Source organism: Genypterus blacodes, unplaced genomic scaffold (assembly GCF_046128005.1).
Source record: "Genypterus blacodes isolate CSIRO-AG114 ecotype Tasmania unplaced genomic scaffold, CSIRO-AGI_Gbla_v1 ptg000057l_1, whole genome shotgun sequence".
NCBI classification, from domain to species: Eukaryota; Metazoa; Chordata; class Actinopteri; order Ophidiiformes; family Ophidiidae; genus Genypterus; species Genypterus blacodes.
In genome coordinates this window covers 3459962-3475851 of record NW_027466869.1, presented here as the reverse complement: position 1 = coordinate 3475851, position 15890 = coordinate 3459962, and the positions used below count along the sequence as shown (strand labels likewise).

The 15890-nt window shown below is 44.9% G+C and overlaps 2 protein-coding genes across 5 annotated transcripts; one reads left to right on the top strand and one right to left on the bottom strand.

Annotated features, from left to right (window-relative positions):
- Positions 1-1754: 1754 nt before the first annotated feature.
- rabac1 (Rab acceptor 1 (prenylated)) lies at positions 1755-4403 on the bottom strand. Of its 2 annotated transcripts, none has more exons than XM_076152766.1 (6): positions 4298-4403; positions 3601-3729; positions 3277-3489; positions 3089-3186; positions 2865-2966; positions 1755-2586 (listed from the first exon to the last, which is right to left on the bottom strand). In XM_076152766.1, the coding sequence occupies exons 2-6, from the start codon at positions 3720-3722 to the stop codon at positions 2498-2500; spliced, it is 624 nt and encodes a 207-aa protein (XP_076008881.1). In that variant the 5' UTR covers positions 3723-3729; positions 4298-4403; the 3' UTR covers positions 1755-2497. The 2 variants fall into 2 exon arrangements, with proteins under 2 accessions (XP_076008881.1, XP_076008882.1); XM_076152767.1 differs by lacking the exon at positions 4298-4403 and adding an exon at positions 4043-4291.
- Positions 4404-4877: 474 nt separating this feature from the next.
- Positions 4878-15481, top strand: dedd1 (death effector domain-containing 1). Of its 3 annotated transcripts, none has more exons than XM_076152621.1 (7): positions 4878-5064; positions 5247-5417; positions 5946-6445; positions 6653-6781; positions 6987-7124; positions 13630-14004; positions 14254-15481. In XM_076152621.1, the coding sequence occupies exons 3-7, from the start codon at positions 5971-5973 to the stop codon at positions 14271-14273; spliced, it is 1137 nt and encodes a 378-aa protein (XP_076008736.1). In that variant the 5' UTR covers positions 4878-5064; positions 5247-5417; positions 5946-5970; the 3' UTR covers positions 14274-15481. The 3 variants fall into 3 exon arrangements, with proteins under 3 accessions (XP_076008736.1, XP_076008737.1, XP_076008738.1); XM_076152622.1 differs by having other exon boundaries at positions 4878-5124; XM_076152623.1 differs by lacking the exon at positions 5247-5417.
- The last annotated feature ends 409 nt before the right edge of the window (positions 15482-15890 follow it).

Here is a 15890-nt window from a genome sequence, read left to right as displayed (position 1 = left end):
GTGAGACACCAGCCAAGGTTCAGGTTCTTGTCACTACAGGTGTGCCAGTACAGCGTGCTACAGTGTGCAGAGTAGTGATGACGAGTCCGTATGCCTGGGAACTAGAACCAAATTGGCTTGAGGTCTGGTTTAGTCCGGACCCTGATATGGTCAATTCCAGCCCAGATCTGTGTGCATGTATGTGTTGGTAGACCAGTGAAGGGCCAGCAGTCTTAGGCTGGGTCGAACTCTGATGGCTGCGGGGGTTAAATTCCAAGAAAAAAAAAAGATACAACCAGTAGAACATGTGTGTTAAATAAATGAAACCAACACCAATAAAACATCTAGAACATTTAATACACCCGAGTTCTGTCTGTGTGTCTTCCTGACTCCTTTCCTTTTCTCTTTTCTCTTTTTGACTCTGAGTGGAAGTAACATTCCCTCTCATTTGATCTACTTCTTTCTTTCTATTTTTCACTTCACACTATCATGGCACCTATGCAGTCTAATGCAATAATACAGAAGCCCTGCAGCAAATACCTCTGTTAACCAGAAGGTAAAATGTAAGACAATAAACATACCTAGGAAATAAAGATACTTTCATATGAGTAATATTGGTATAATAAATGTTCTATACAAAAGAAAATTATATTTTTTATATAATTATATAATTTAAAGCTTATATAAATATATATAGTATACATGGATGGGCTGCCACCTAGTGCTGTAAATTCATATGCACTCTGACTGCAAAATGTTAAACTGCTATGAGAAGAGTTGGCAGCAGCCCAGGGTAATGCACCAAACCGCTATGTAAATGTGTCATCCCTGTGTGTCAGCATGAGACTCGCTGTCGCAAAAGCAAAATATACTCCAGCATTCCTCCCAATTCACAGAAGTAAATATATGAAACAGAGCAACAACCTTTTAGATAAATGAGTTGCAGGAAACAAATTTGTCATTTTGACGCATTCACACGCCACAACGGTCATGTATTTTAAGAAAATACATTTTTAAAAACAGTATTCTGTAAGGGGAGTAATAAGGACGAGGTGTTGCGAGGAGTCACCTTGCCTTAAGCTGTGAAAACTTGGTGCCTTCCAGCAAAACTTTCCAGCACCGCCCCACTACATCCAAAGACCAATGCAGTCTGTCCCTCTCTTTCAAACACACAAACCTGCATGCACACCCACTTTGTGTCAGTCTGACAAACACACTCACACTCTCACCCTCTCTCTAATTTCCCTTGTGTCTCTGCAGTGAGCTCACTGCACTGCGACTCCCCCCCCCCTCTCCCTCCCCCGTCGCCACCCTCCGTATAATAGAATATCGATCGCTTGCCTTTGCCGCAGTGTGTAAGTGAGTGTGTCTGTGGACGAGTGTGTGTCTGACTGGGGCCCTCCAAGGTCATCGCCATGGCAACTGAGGATGGGGTCCTCTAGCTGTGCTGTCACAGAGCACAGGTCGCAGGGGTCACGTGAAGAGGGGGACAAGAGGGGGACCGTAGGGGGACAAGAGGGGGTTGGTGAGCGCTGCGGTGTTTGGTGTGGTAGAGACAGACGAGCCACGAGGGCTGAAAGTGTCCTATTCCACTGTGGATTCAGACTGGACAAGAATAATGAGAAAATGTACAAACTAGGTGCTGAGTTCTGAGTTGACTCCAGCTGCAGCCATGCATGCACAAACACGGTCAAGTGCAGTTTTGACTGAACGCAACTAAATAACCACAATTCTACAGAACTGGACATCTCAAGGTCAACAGCACAGAGACAAGCGATGCTTACATCAGGAGTTTATTGCACTTCCTTTTATTAAAATACAAAAAAACCTAGAATGAAATGTAAAACAAAAAAGGAGTTTGAGTTTTATACAATGACCTTGCGATTTAAAACAATAACTGATAAAGATGCAGATTATCATCAACGTACCATATTATTGTATTAGATCAACAGGATATGGCAGGCAAAGTACCACTACTACAGTACTGGTATTCTCTTGAGTAAAACATTTAGTCTCATGCGTGATCATTATAAGACTTACTCTATTTTGAAAAATTTTGATGGCACTTCCCCCCTTTGGAGCAGATTAGTATTATGATCTTTGTGCATATAGAATATTAGCAATATAGAAGAGTTTTGCATTCCCTGACTGCCATTTGACACAAATCGGAGTCATCCCCGGTTTAATATGTATGAAGTGTGTGTGTGTGTGTGTGTGTGTGTGTGTGTGTGTGTACATACTGTATATATATATACATACATGTAGAGAGAAAGGCAAATGGACTGAATGATATTGTGCTTAAATGTACTTAAAAAAGAAGTTATTGTGTTTGGAATGCTTTGTATGAATTAATTCTGAAAGAGCTCCACGGTTTGTAACAACTACTTCAAGAGGCAAGACGAGGCGCATTCCAGGAATATAGGCAAACATTTTAAACAGGAATACAGCCAGTGAACTTAGCTAAGCAACAGATCTAAGACCAGGTTTTGCTCAACCCTCCCTGGATCCGCAGTTCTCCTCACACAGGCTCCATGAGAAGCTCGTCTATGTCGGATCCCTCCAGCTCACGGAAAGCAGCGTGAGTGCCGATGACAAACAACGTCGCTCCTGAGAGGAGACGAGGCGTCACAGAGATGCAGGGGGGAAGGAGAGGGAAACAACAAGGAGCAGCAAAATCAGTGGCATGTACACCAACATAATAAGTGTAGAAATAGTCATAATAATACATAATAATGAAAATATGCTGTTAGGTTTTGTCTGGCATTTAGGTGCAAAATGAGTGAAGCATGTGAGGTAGGATTTATGTTCATGTGAGCTTACTTTTGTATCTTTCTAATTGATTCAGTCACATGTTGTACAAGTTCACAAAATGATGCTTTGCTTACCCAGAACCCAAAAGACTGCAGCTCCAGCTCCGGCCAACCAGAACACAGGCAGAGAGATGCCTCCAGCCAGACTCATCTGGTGAGGGACCGTCAGCTCCTTACCTGGTGATCAGAATACACTTCATTACAAGTAACGGTTCGGAGTATGATGTCATGTTTGGAGAATTCTGTTCATGCTTATTTCAATCTACGACATCGTAATCAAACATTATGATTTTACGCACCAAAAACAACCAGTTTGGACTCCAGGGACTTGAGGTGGATGATGTAGAAGGCACCGACGTACACGGCCAAGGCGATCAGCAGCATGGGAGAGCTGATACTGAGGGTGGGGAAATGAAATCAATAGTTTTAATCTAATGCAAACATGACTCATCATGTTTCTCTAATTTGCCCTCCTGTTTGTGCTTACATGCAGTACAGTATGAGACCCATGAAGATGAAGGTATAGTTGCTGTTGTAAACCTCCACATTCTTCACCATCCGCTGACACAGCTCCCCAAAGTTGCGAGGTTTCGAGAACTTGCGCTGGTCCACAAAGCCGGCCCAGGGGCGAATGGACAGGCGGCGCCGCTCAAACCACTCTTTAGCCATACTTGGTGACATCCCTTTAGGGAGCCAGAGCCTGGGACACAAGACAGACACAGAGCTTCATGTATGAGACAGGATCGGTAACTGTAACAGATCAGTTTTGTGTTTAGCATTCTCATAATAACAACAATAATATATGTCTTACTTTGCCAGGATTCCAGCTCCTCCTGTGCCAGTTGGATGAGCAGTATCGGCACCAAACAGATCTCCCGCCTTGCTGTCCATGTCTACAAGGCAGTTCTCTCCCTTAGGAGCTCCAGATGACATCTACACACTGCCAGAATACAAGAGTGTGATACATTGGGTCATTACTGAAGGCGTTGAGGCAAATGTATTGACATCAGTGATTAATAATTGCTGCTCTGGGGCCATGAAAACAAAGCAAGGCAGCATAGCAACTGTAAAAGCAGTGGAGTCAGCAGTTTGTCGCTCATAGAGGTTAGGAGTTTGAAGCTCAGCCTACTGTGTTTATGTCATGGAATGTGTTAAAGCCAACAGAGCAACAAGGGCTTGGTCCCTGCCACATCACTACAAACACACACACAGCGAATACTCAGACTACTGCTGAGAGCCAGAAACGGGCGTACCTTAGCGCTCTACTTTCGTTGAAATCCGTTAAACGCAAGTAAAAACACAAGAATCTGTAGGATTGAGAACAACTTGTTCTGGTTCTGTGAAATACCGTCTTAGTTAGCCTGGTTTGCTCTACCGCTAACACATTCACTCTATTACAGGCGGTGTTTTAAATTCACAAGTCTTTACACCCAGCTGATGATTACGTCATGTTTCCCTTATCATATATGTGAGGTGACGATCTTCATCTTTTATCCAAATTTACTCACAGCTAAAGTATGGCTTTGTGTCGCGGCTCTGTTGCTGTTGCTCGGTCCGCGGATGTGATGTGGAGCTTTACTTCACTTCCTGTTGTGTAGGTGGAAACACCACCATCTGCTGACGGCAAATGGAAGTGCCCGTCATTTTACCTCACTTTGTTTTGCATACACACACAAACGCTTGCAAGCATGAAAACAGTCAAATTAAGATATTCACTGAAAATTACGAATTTTAATAACTTTATATGGAAAGAGGTCATGGTTACATGGAAGCCCACAACATTTGTTCAATCGTTATTCATTTGGGGGATCTTTTGGCCCAGCGTATTATGGGATTTTAAACTATGATCATTTTCTTATAATTACAGCTAGTGCAACACCTAATTATTAAATATTGAGTCACAATGTCTTGTGTAAGCGTTGATAATAAATATAGTATAATAAAATATAAATGCCTTAGAAACATTTTACCTGTGGATAGACTGCTTGATATGTAATAAGAAAAACATTTGACATCTCGTGGCAGTTAGGCGTGGATGTGACGTCATGTATAAACCGAGCGCTGTGATTGGTCGGTTCTCACCGTGTTGTTGTGCTGGCCGGCGTTGTTCCTTGTTGTCAGATTCAGCGTTTAGAAGAGAGAAGTGAGAGAGTCGTGAGGCGTTTACGTGTCACTTTACAAACACATTTAAGTGTCGACGGCCAGTTCTGGTGAACACGGAATCGACCCACCTGCCTGTGTTAAACTTCAATGTCAGCCAACAATCTTATTAGTAGTAAGTAAAAAGAGCTACCTCAGCGCAAATCTGCGTCTACTTCGCCTCGGTCAGTTTTCGGTAAACATTTTATATGTCAAATGTTTTAATACAGTAAAAATGGCGCTAGTAGTTGTTTCTGTTTTGTTAAACGGCTGTTGTAAGTTGAAAATAGTTTACGCTTGTTTGTTTTCCCCTTAAAGAAACGTGACCGGTTACATAATTGCCACCGGTGCTGCTTGTTGCTGCTGTGGGGCGTTTGGACACAGAGCGACGTGAACTTTCGGCTCGTTGTCCTCTTTTATCAGCTTGAAACAACAACACGACTCATTTTGGCCGCAGAAGGTGTCGAGCTGACCGAGAGGAGAGCAGAGGTATGTTTGCTCCCATTCATTAGCTACAGTAGCTCAGCCTGCTCCTCGCTACTTTCTGCTGGCTTCGCCTCTGTTTGCTATCAAGCTAGTCAAACTAAACAAGTCACACTCAAAGTTTCCACTAGTATCATCACAAAGTAGTTTATCCACATTCCCCTCATGACAAATTTAGAACTAATAACACATGTTTTCCTTCGTTGCGTCGTGTCTGTGGTGGGTGTTGGCAGAAAAGTTTCCACCAAGTCAATTTTACTTCTGGAACTAGTTCAGGAAGATTCCACCCTAAAACTCCCATTTTGTTATTATTAGACTAATGACTCACTTCTATAAAAACTTAACTTGCTATTCTAAATTTCTGCTTGCAAATCAATAATCATAATAATAATCTCAGTAGCGTTTGTTTAAGAAAAACTAAAATGTTGACAAGGACATATTTCTTATCATAATTCATCAGTATAATGTATAATCCTCTTTCCATCACTGAGCTGTCATTTCCTGCTCTTAAACTTTGTTTGTTTGTGTGCTCAGTCTTGCCTGAACTTGGTCCCTGAACATGGCCGCAGTTCATCGCTCAGACTTTCCTCTCGGGGACTCGGCTTACTGGGATGAAACAGATTGCCTCAACTACTACGGCATGCTGTCTCTCCATGACGTCTTTGAAGTAGTTGGTTCCCAGCTGACGGAGACGGACATTGAGGTGCTCTCTCTCTTTTTGGGTGAAACCTGTCCAATACAGCACCCTTTGGACCCAGCAGGCTGGACAGTTGCACCATGTGAAGGCAATCCAGGGGACTTGGGTGTGTCACCAAGTCCTGAACTGCTCAGTACCTGGAGGCGGGTTCAACCCTGTGGATCCCCAAATCCCTTTGTGGTCTCACACAAGCCCAAGGGTGGTGTTGAGCTGCTGCTGGACCTTGAGAAGCGAGGATACATTAGTGAGGGCAACCTGGAGCCTCTGCTTGAGCTACTGAGGGTCCTCACCCGTCACGATTTACTACCTTTAGTGTCCCGCAAGAGAAGGAGGACAGGTGAGATCACTTGATGGGTGCTTAGTGTCAGGTTGTGAGATCACGCTGACAGCTTTGTCTTGTGCCGCTCTCTCTCTCTCTCTCTCTCTCTCTCTCTCTCTCTCTCTCTCTCTCTCTCTCTCTCTCTCTCTCTCTCTCTCTCTGGTGAGCAAGTATTATGCTGTCAGAATCAAATGATTAAATTGTAACACTTTTCATACTTCTCAGTCTCTCCAGAAAGATTTGGACAAAAGTACAGAATAGAGAAGCGAGACCTGATGTGCCACTCTGGGATGAGACACAGCTGCAGACAGACTAATCTACCTGTGCCAAGCCTCACACAGCACTTCAGAAATGGTAAGTGGACAGATAAGTCTGACTCAAAATTTGGTCAACATCTGGTGATAAATCTTAAATATGCGACTCTCCTATCAGCCGTTAGAAACGTTTATAGAGCAGCAGCCGTTATTCAAAAGGGAGGAGGAAGGTGTTGAAGGCTGAAATAAGGTAGAAAGGAGCCACACACTTGTTTCTCTTCTTAAGTGCATGATTGTCCTTTCAGGTATTTACCCTCCCATGCATGAACAAGGCAACAGGAGGAGGCGGAAGAAGAGGGGCAACGGCTGGAGCCGCAGGCCCAAGAGAGCCAACCGTCCGGACTACCAGCCGCTCCCGCAGCCGCCATACAGAGAGTCCTGCGGTAAGAGCAGCTGCTGCATCACTTCCTGTCTTCCTGTCTGCTGTTTCATCCTCTAACTGATCATGAGGTTCCATCTTCATCCCCAGTTTCCTTTCATTTTATTTCATGCTTAGTTTGTCTCTTTAATATTCTGACCCAGTCCTCTGAACTCCACCGTACCTCAGAAAGGCTCAATATTTCCACCAGCTGACATGTTTGAAAAAGTATTTGTTGTGCTTTATCTGGCCTTAAGTTGACTTTTGGGGTAACTAGTCTAATTTGGGTCATTGTGTACAGGAGACACTGTTAGATGAAAATACACTCATACAACCAGCAGATCCAAAGCACAAAGAGCCGGACAAACAAGTTTCATGTTCTCATTTCCCCTTGCTTGCGTGTGTGATGTGTGAGGCCCTCTGAAAGCCAATGGGACCGCACAGGACTGAAGTAGAAAACTCAACTGTGTCACAAACATTCAGTTTTGCCTCTGGACGTTTTGATTTGTATTTATTTCATTCTGTTGTGAATGTAAGCACGCATGTGAGACGCCAGCAAATCTGTGCCTGAGCAAACTGCTGTGCACTAAAATGAGACCGCACCAAACTAAGATCTTCATTTTGCCTTAAGAACTGCACATATCTGCACAGAAGGTCGCTGACTAAGCTCTCTAAGATATCACAAATGGGGATTAACTCAAAGCAACATCATGTATTCAATCAGCTGCTCTCTTGCTCAAACACGCCATGCAATCTCAGAAGTGGTCGGCCGTCTCCTCCTTGGCTAAACGGTCTCATTCCTCCTCCTCCTCCTGCTGCTGCTTGTGCTGCTCATCCCTCTGTCATCATCATCATGCTGAGACTTGACGCCTTTGCTGAACTGCCTTCATTTCCTAACAACATGCATCCTTCCCTCTTCAGACCCTCTCCTCCCCGCCCCCCTCCCTTATTTCACCCTTTGTGTAACCTGATGGATTACGTAGGTTGTCTCAGGTCCTTCTGTCCATATTGTGATTCAAGTCGTCCACTCACCACTAGATGCAGCCCTTGTTGTGCTTAATGTTCAAGCCTGAGGGGAAGTTGTCACAAACCCGCAAACCTTCCTGTTAAATGATCTTGATCAGCTGTTTTGTAACAGTTAATCAAACCCCGATGGGAAAGCTACGGCACTTAAGCAATTATCGACGTCCTGTTGGAGACGTGCCGCTGCCTTCCTTTCACTGCAGATCGATGCTGGTCGCTCTCATGGTAACCCTAATGGAGCTGGCATTCAGCTTTCAACAGCTGCCTTCAGTGTGACGCTTTGCTTGATCATTCACGCCAGCTATAAACCCATTTCTGTAGATGTCCCCGTCGTAACCAGGAGCTAGAACGTCCTCTCCCACTGAATGCTGCTCAGGCTGAGCGTGATGTACCTGTGACTGTAAACATGTTTGTCCATGTTTGATTCCCTCCCCACCCACCAGGTTGACTCAGCCTTGTGACTCGAGGAGAGGGGGAGGATGAGGAACAAAACAAAAAAAAAGAACACAAGCTCACACACGCCGCAGTGTGTTCCGCTCACATCACGTGCTCTCTCACCAGTCTGGGCCTGTGCCTAAGGTAAACCGGGCCGTGCTGCCATGATGCTCTGTATGCAATGCCTATGTGTGTGTGTAAAATGCCCCCCCCCCCCCCCACCCTCACCCCTTCAAGAAACAGAAGTTACTTTCAACAAACTGTCCTGCTGATGTTTGATAACGTTCCTCGCCTGACATTTAAAGATGGCATCCGAACAATTCAACCTTGGGATCAATGGAATGGCAGAGTCATTATTCTGACCGTTTGCTCTGAATCCTTTTCCTCCAGCATGTTTATTGAAGTGACTTTGGTTTTGACCTCTGGTGGAACTGATTGGACCTTTTTCCTTAAACGTGGCTGCAGATGATGGTGATTTGGCCGTTATAGTGATTTGATTGAAGGTCACAGAATGCTTAAAGCCCCGCAATTGTCATTACCCAGTTTGTAATTTAAAGATCCTCCATCAAATCAGGTCCAACATCCATGTAATGGTCTCATATTAATTTAAAAGCCTTTATTGCCCTTGTTCTTTATGTTATGTCCCACTTTTCCACAAATTGTAAAGTGAGTTCATCCAATGCGGCCAAATCAAACCTCAGATCAGCCAAACGCAGGGCGCAGACGCTCTGATCTGATCCTCTGCTCCCTCTCACTGAATCTAAAGCAGCTGCTGTGTAACTCTGACCTGGCCGGGCAGCTCTGAGGAAAATAACCCACCAGCGCTCGCTCTGCCACGCTGACCCTCCCGCTCTGTACCTCATCTCTGTGCCCCCGCCCCAGCTCCGGCTGCACGTTTGTCACCAGGGGAGCAGAGATGGATAGAGCGGTTCAGTGCGAACGCTGGCCCGTCTAGCATCCACACACACACACACACACACACACACACACACACATACACCCCAATACCCTCTTACCTGGTCATGATTCATCCCTCAGATCGTTTCCACTGAAGTGTCTCAATTACATTCTGACAGTGACAACTGCTGTTACAAAGGGCCCATAAGGCGTTTGTAAGTGCAGCTCAGCAGGGCTTTGCTTCGTTCTGAATGTGTCCACCCCTTTAGAATGCTGCGGTCGGGGCATAGAGTGATGGGTTCGGGTCAGGGTTCTGGTCAAGGTAAGCCTGTTGTGTTCTGGATCCACGGTTCCACCAGCTGCATCCCTGCCTCAACCCCTCATCACAGTCAGTAGAAATGAGTTCTGTGCCTGCTGCTTGTTGTTGAAAGAGAAAAAGCAAAATAACCCCATCAACAGATATCCAACCAACCCAACCTGTGCTTGTCTCCTCCCTCTTCTCTCTTGTCTCTTCTCTAGCAGTTCTAAACAGATCAACCTGTGTTTCACGAAAGCACTACCCTCACACACACACATGAGAGGGAGAGAACGAACACTCAATGCTCAAACTACGCAAAATGGTACAAAGAGCGATTTGTGTCTAAGGGGGGAGAGAGAGAGAGAGGGAGGGAGGGCAAGAGAGAGAGAGAGAGTTCTGTTTGCCCGCCCGTCCCTCAGTGCTCCCCTAACTCTCCACTCTCTTGGTCAGTCGTTCAGCAGAAAAACGGATCGATAAAGAGTTGAAGCTCTCCGTGCCAAGTGACTCCTCGTAAATGGGTACTTAAACTTTTTTTTTTTTTTTTTTTTTTTTTTTTGGCTGTGCGAGATGGAGGAAGCCGAATGGGTCCCGGTGTTTAAAGGGGAGAAAATGAAAGCTGTGCTTCCTAATGTCCTGTCTAAGTGGATGTCTCTGAGTCTGATGAAGCGTGAAGTGCTCTGTAACCCTAACAAAATGACTCTCCCCTGTGTTTCTGTGCCTTTTTTAAATGGCCTCCTGCTCCCAGCCACTATCTCTGCCTCCATCCGCCTCACTACGGAACGGGACGGCACACACCAACGCCATCCATACTGTCAGTAATTGCAGGAAGGGGGCAGGTGTTTTTATCACAGCCCAGCCCACAGGTCAAACTGTTAACTGTGCTTTAAGTTCATATTTCACTACCTCCATATACAATATTGTTTAATAATGCAGAAGTTAAAGAGGCGCCTCATTTGTAAGATTGTTTACTGTACAGAATGTGATGGTTACTCTTCAATAAACACATCCTGCTACATGCTGCAAAGACTTTCAAAGGTATGACAACATAGATCACTTACATCTCTATTTATTGGCTCTGATTCATTTACCAGTTCAAATATTATAGTATCACGTATAGATCACCGTTTCCCTATCGTATGTCTGGATTTTATTACAAATGACCGTCTAAGTACTTAATCGTGTTTCATATTCTTGTATCATAATGCATCAGCAAGGGAAACCAATACCTTTGTGTTCATGTGAAGTAGAGTTCTCTCCTCCTCCTGCGCCTGAATGTTTAGCTGTAATTGTATACATAAGGCTGTAAGATCTCCTGTTCAATGTTCCTCAACTCCAGACTTGATGAATCCTCTCTGTTATGCAGTAGCTGTTTCTCCTCATTTCCTCATTACAACCTCATGAAGCGCGGAAGCGAAAGCCAATGTTTGGTTTCGGCACGCTTACAAATGTTAAGAGATGCAAAATCAATGCCCTAATTCAACATTTGCATTTCTAATGTTGGCATTTTCCAAAGTTTATCCCTCCCGAGTCTTTAGATATCCCCCATAGCCCCGAACGAATATGAACGGTGGGAGAGAAGACGTGACGCCTCAGCCGGAACCAGAGACATTTCTGAGTTTCAGCCATCGAACCATCTCAAGTTTGTTCCATTAAATTGTCCTCCTGCCTTTACTGATCATTAGCTCTGTCCCTGTTAAGAGTCATAGATGTGTGCTGTATACACACACACACACACACACACACAGTACCTCCGGCTCTGAAAAACGCTCCACTTGTAAAACACACAGCTTCTCCTTGATGTTAATGATGTTTGGATGAGTGGCGTCTCTAAGGAGATGGTAAAGTCTCATGTGGACAGTGGAGGCTGTCTTGGTTTGGCTGAGCCTTACAAACCAAAGTGAAGTACAGAATAATGAGTAATGGCTTTGAAACCTCTCAAGAAGGCTTTTTTTTTTTTTTTTCTGAGCAATCTTCCCAGTGACAAACCCGTGTCAATGTTACAGTGAAATAGATGTCATTGGTGGTAAATGCTGTATCGCTCTGGAAAAGCAGTTGGAGTGGGAGAGATGGATTTTTGTTGCAGCCGAGTCGTCAGCAGCTGGTTTCCACTCTGAGCTGTGGAATAATGACACGGGGGACGATCTCAGCGGTGCCCGTGCTCAGTACAGTATGTATCCTCTGACCTTTTCTCGCCGTGCTGTTGCATGACCGCCAATCTTGTGTCTGTGGAGCTCCAGCAGCTATCTGTTGGCAGCCTTAATTGTGTTTTGATCTGAACCAATGTGACTTTCCCTTTTCAAAAGCTGTGCAGGAAACAAAAAGCCTCTCCGGGGTTTTAAGCTCTCCGATGTGGCTAAGTCGCCTTCATTACGCCCGCAATCAGATTCGCTTAACTCCTCAACAGATTGGAGTTCATTTGGATGCTTTTCTAACGCTAAAGGAGAAATGGTTTGGCTAAATCAATCTGGCAGATCAGTGTCACTCTGAATATTCACCAGCATCCCTTCCTTCCTATCCAGCTCAACCTAACGCTTTAATGCACAGGTGTCAAACTCAGGGCCCGCGGGCCGAATCCTGCCCGCCAAGTCATTTCATGTGGCCCGCGAGAGCAAAATAAACGTTTATGCCGCTTTTAAGCGTACATTGTACGTGAACTACATTTCCCATAACGCATGTTGACTTTGTGACCTGTGAAGTGACGGCATCCCGCCATTAAAATGCAGTGTTTCCACATCAGCGTCAGATCAGCGTTTAACCAAGGGGATTTCCGAGGATAGATTCTAGGATATTTTAGAAAATGATTGTTTCATGTAATCTGCGTCTGTGAACGGCTTTCTGTGCCTTACCATCTTCCCAAATCCATATTCTTGATTGATTTGCTCTCCCCAGCTTTCACAGCAGTATCCTAATCGCTTTTCTACGTTCATTTCCATCTTTGGTTCTTTTCAGTAAATGCTGTGTTTGCTCTGGAAATGTCTTTGAATATTTTGCCTTTTACTTCTCTTATTTATTTTTTCTTTTTCATTTCTCTCCATATAGCAAGCACATTATTATTCATTATTGTTATTTCTCTTCTGTATTGTTGTCAGTGAAAGCAAATAGTAAGTGTCCAGGCAGAGTTAAACTCTCTGTTCCTCCAAGCCTTGTTTGGAGTTATCCATGGATAGTGAGTCGGTTCACTTCACATTACTACACAGATGTGGAAACGTATGTACATTTAAAATCATTTCTAGATCTTGACAAGTTGTTTTATATATACCTTACTGTTATTATTGTTTATTGCTGAAATTACCTCTTTGCACTAAAATAAAGAGAAACTCGGAGTCATCCATGTATAGCTTATTATGCTATGAGTTAACTGATCCGGCCCACTTGAGTTTAAATTGGGCTGAGGCTGGGCCCCGAACTGAAACGAGCTTTAATGGATGACATCACTGAATATTCCTCTCGATGCTCCAAAATGTCAAATCCCTATTCGCTGTCTTGTCTGAATCTCAACAAAATGGAAAATATCCTGAAATATTTTGATGCTGCTTCCCAGAGCAGTCAGTCAGCTTCCTGCCTGCCAGTGTCCAGTGTGAACCTCAGGACTCAGACATTACCTCAACTAAAGAGCTGACTGATTATTTTGTCTTCTCCTCTTTTTGTTCTGACTTCTCTATCCCTCCTTCTCCTTCTGTGTTTCTTCTTCTATTTACGTTCTTCCTCTATTCACACTGCTTCACTCTTTCCATAACCTGCCTCTTCTTACACTTATCCCCACGTTCCCTCTCCCTTCCCCTCCTCTCTCCTATCCTCATCACAACCATCGCTCCACCCTTTGCTCCTGCCCTTTCCCACCGCTGCCCCCTCTTCCTCCTCCTCCCTCCTTCATCAGATGTCCGTCTCCGCGTCCGGGCGGAGTACCTGGAACACGAGTCGGCCCTTCGCGGTGGCGTCTCCTCCCTTAAGCAGCAGCCCCTGGAGCGACAGTTTGAGTTGTTCAGTCAAGCCAACTCTCTGCTGCGTGCCAGAGACCTGGGCTCCATCGTCTGCGATATCAAGTTCACGGAGCTGGACAACCTGGAGGCCTTCTGGGGGGACTACCTGAGCGGGGCCCTGCTGGAGGCTCTGAAGGGCGTCTTTATTACCGACTCCCTGAGGATGGCAGCAGGCTCAGAAGGTGTCCAGCTCCTGATCAGCGTGGACCAGGACGACTACGAGCAGGGCCGGAGGCTGCTGAGGGCTCGCAAAATGATGTCATCCGTTAATGGTGAGTACTCAGCAGACACACTGGGCTGTGTGGGCTCAAAGGAAAACTGGCTCTAGGTCAAACAATTGTACAATTATATGTTTCTGTGTGAATTGCTATGCATTGTTAGTTCTCTTTATGGTTTTGATGCAATGCCTTTAATAACCACTAGATGGCAGAACCTACATGACTTGTTTGTGTGCCTAATGGGCTTCTGTTACAGGATTGAAACAGCAATAATAAAACTGATTGCTCTTCTTTTGGATTCAGGCACAGGCGCTGCTTTGTAGGACAAGAGCACGAAAGAAAGGATCAACCTGGGAACCGTGTCCACGTCTCCACTCGCACTTCGGAGACAGCAGAAAATGAGCAGCTCTTTCCCAGAAGATCCAGAGGTGAGCCCCTCAGAACCACATCAGTTTGAGTCAAACAGCAACAAAGACAAAACACAGACTCAGGTGCTTGTATCGGAGCTAACGCCTTCACGTGACTCCTGAAATTATCAAATACGATTAGACTCATGTGCTCAACAAAGCATGCTGGCCCTCTAAGGTGTTTGTTTGGGTTTCCTTAAAGCGATCGACTCGTTGAGTAATGATCAGTGTCTGTTATTGATTATTTAAAGATATTTAAAGAACACAGTAAATAGCTGAGAAAAGTTTGCTTTGGTCTTTTCAAGTCGGGAGAACTTGAGCACAGATGGAAGAGTTCGCCCTTGCGTCCAACTTTGGTCCTGCCGAGCCCGGTACTCTCTCTCACACACACACACACACACACACACACACACACACACACCTTAGATAAGAAACACTGGGAGTCCCGGCCCTGTGTGCCACGATAACCCAACTCATGATTGCTGTGGTCAGTGGACATAGCGGTTGGCAGAAGATGACAGCAATGATTAGAGCTGGGCCTCAGTGGACCATGGAAGATCCATCATCACAAGCTTGTCAACAGCGAGCGGGATAAAGCAGCGGCGAGCCTGTATCCGGGGCCTCCAGCTACAGGCCTCAGCAAGTGCTTCTCTCAGCAAGTAAAGGCACAGGACAGTGCGTCGCTCAATAGAAGTGATGTTGGGGAGATCAAAATCAAAAGTGCACATCCCAGCTCCACTCAGCCCTGCTCTGTAGGCCCAGTAGAGTGGCTCATGGACAACTGTCTACTCACCCTGCTGGAACTAATGCCTGGACTTCACTCATAGAAGACGATCAATAAGGCCCCTCAGTCTAAGTCCTCTCATACCAGCTCGACTTAAGCAGGCCGTCTGCTCACTGCTGTCTGAGGCGCAGAGCTCCACAGGACCAGGCTGGACAGGGGGACGGACAGGGACACATCTTTACATCCTTACATCTTTACATCCTTACATCTTTACATCCTTACATCTTTACTTTTTGTCATTTTGTGATATAGATTTATAAATGTGTGTTTGTACTGTACATAGAAGTAAAAAAAATATTAGTAATAATTTCGGAGAGCGTTTTCTGTTGAAGAAGCTGTGCACGGTTACTTTTGGCAATTCTTAATGTATTTCGAAGGATTTCTGGTACAAAATAAAACGTTTGTTGGATTGAAGCTGCTCACTTCAATGATTTTCTCTTTTCAAACACGACATCAAAATTTCCTTCCAAATGAATATGGAATCCAAAGCTTAACCCTTTTCCTGCAAGTACTGTCCACAAAATGCTAAATTCATCTTTTGGTTCAAGTACATGAAACACAGCACTGGTTATCAAATGAACATAGTCAGGGATTTAGCTGATCAGGGATTTTGTGACCCTGAGGTTTGTCTGAGGGGCGAGACCACACCTCCGTCTCAGTTCAGATCTGAGGCTTAACTAATGAAGCCGACTCACTGTGGTCCTGAGCACTGATGTTGGGGAACAATGTAACATTTCTCACTGAGCCAT

Bases quoted from the DNA above. Each gene is read 5' to 3' on its own strand.
- dedd1 (XM_076152623.1), top strand. From the start codon at position 5,971: ATGGCCGCAGTTCATCGCTCAGACTTTCCTCTCGGGGACTCGGCTTAC. The intron at 7,125-13,629 runs GTAAGAGCAGCT...CTCCTTCATCAG, and splicing joins GCCATACAGAGAGTCCTGCG to ATGTCCGTCTCCGCGTCCGG. The intron at 14,005-14,253 runs GTGAGTACTCAG...TTTTGGATTCAG, and splicing joins AATGATGTCATCCGTTAATG to GCACAGGCGCTGCTTTGTAG.
- rabac1 (XM_076152766.1), bottom strand. From the start codon at position 3,722: ATGTCATCTGGAGCTCCTAAGGGAGAGAACTGCCTTGTAGACATGGAC. The intron at 3,490-3,600 runs GTAAGACATATA...CTTGTGTCCCAG, and splicing joins GGAGCTGGAATCCTGGCAAA to GCTCTGGCTCCCTAAAGGGA. The intron at 2,587-2,864 runs GTAAGCAAAGCA...GTCTCCTCTCAG, and splicing joins TGCAGTCTTTTGGGTTCTGG to GAGCGACGTTGTTTGTCATC.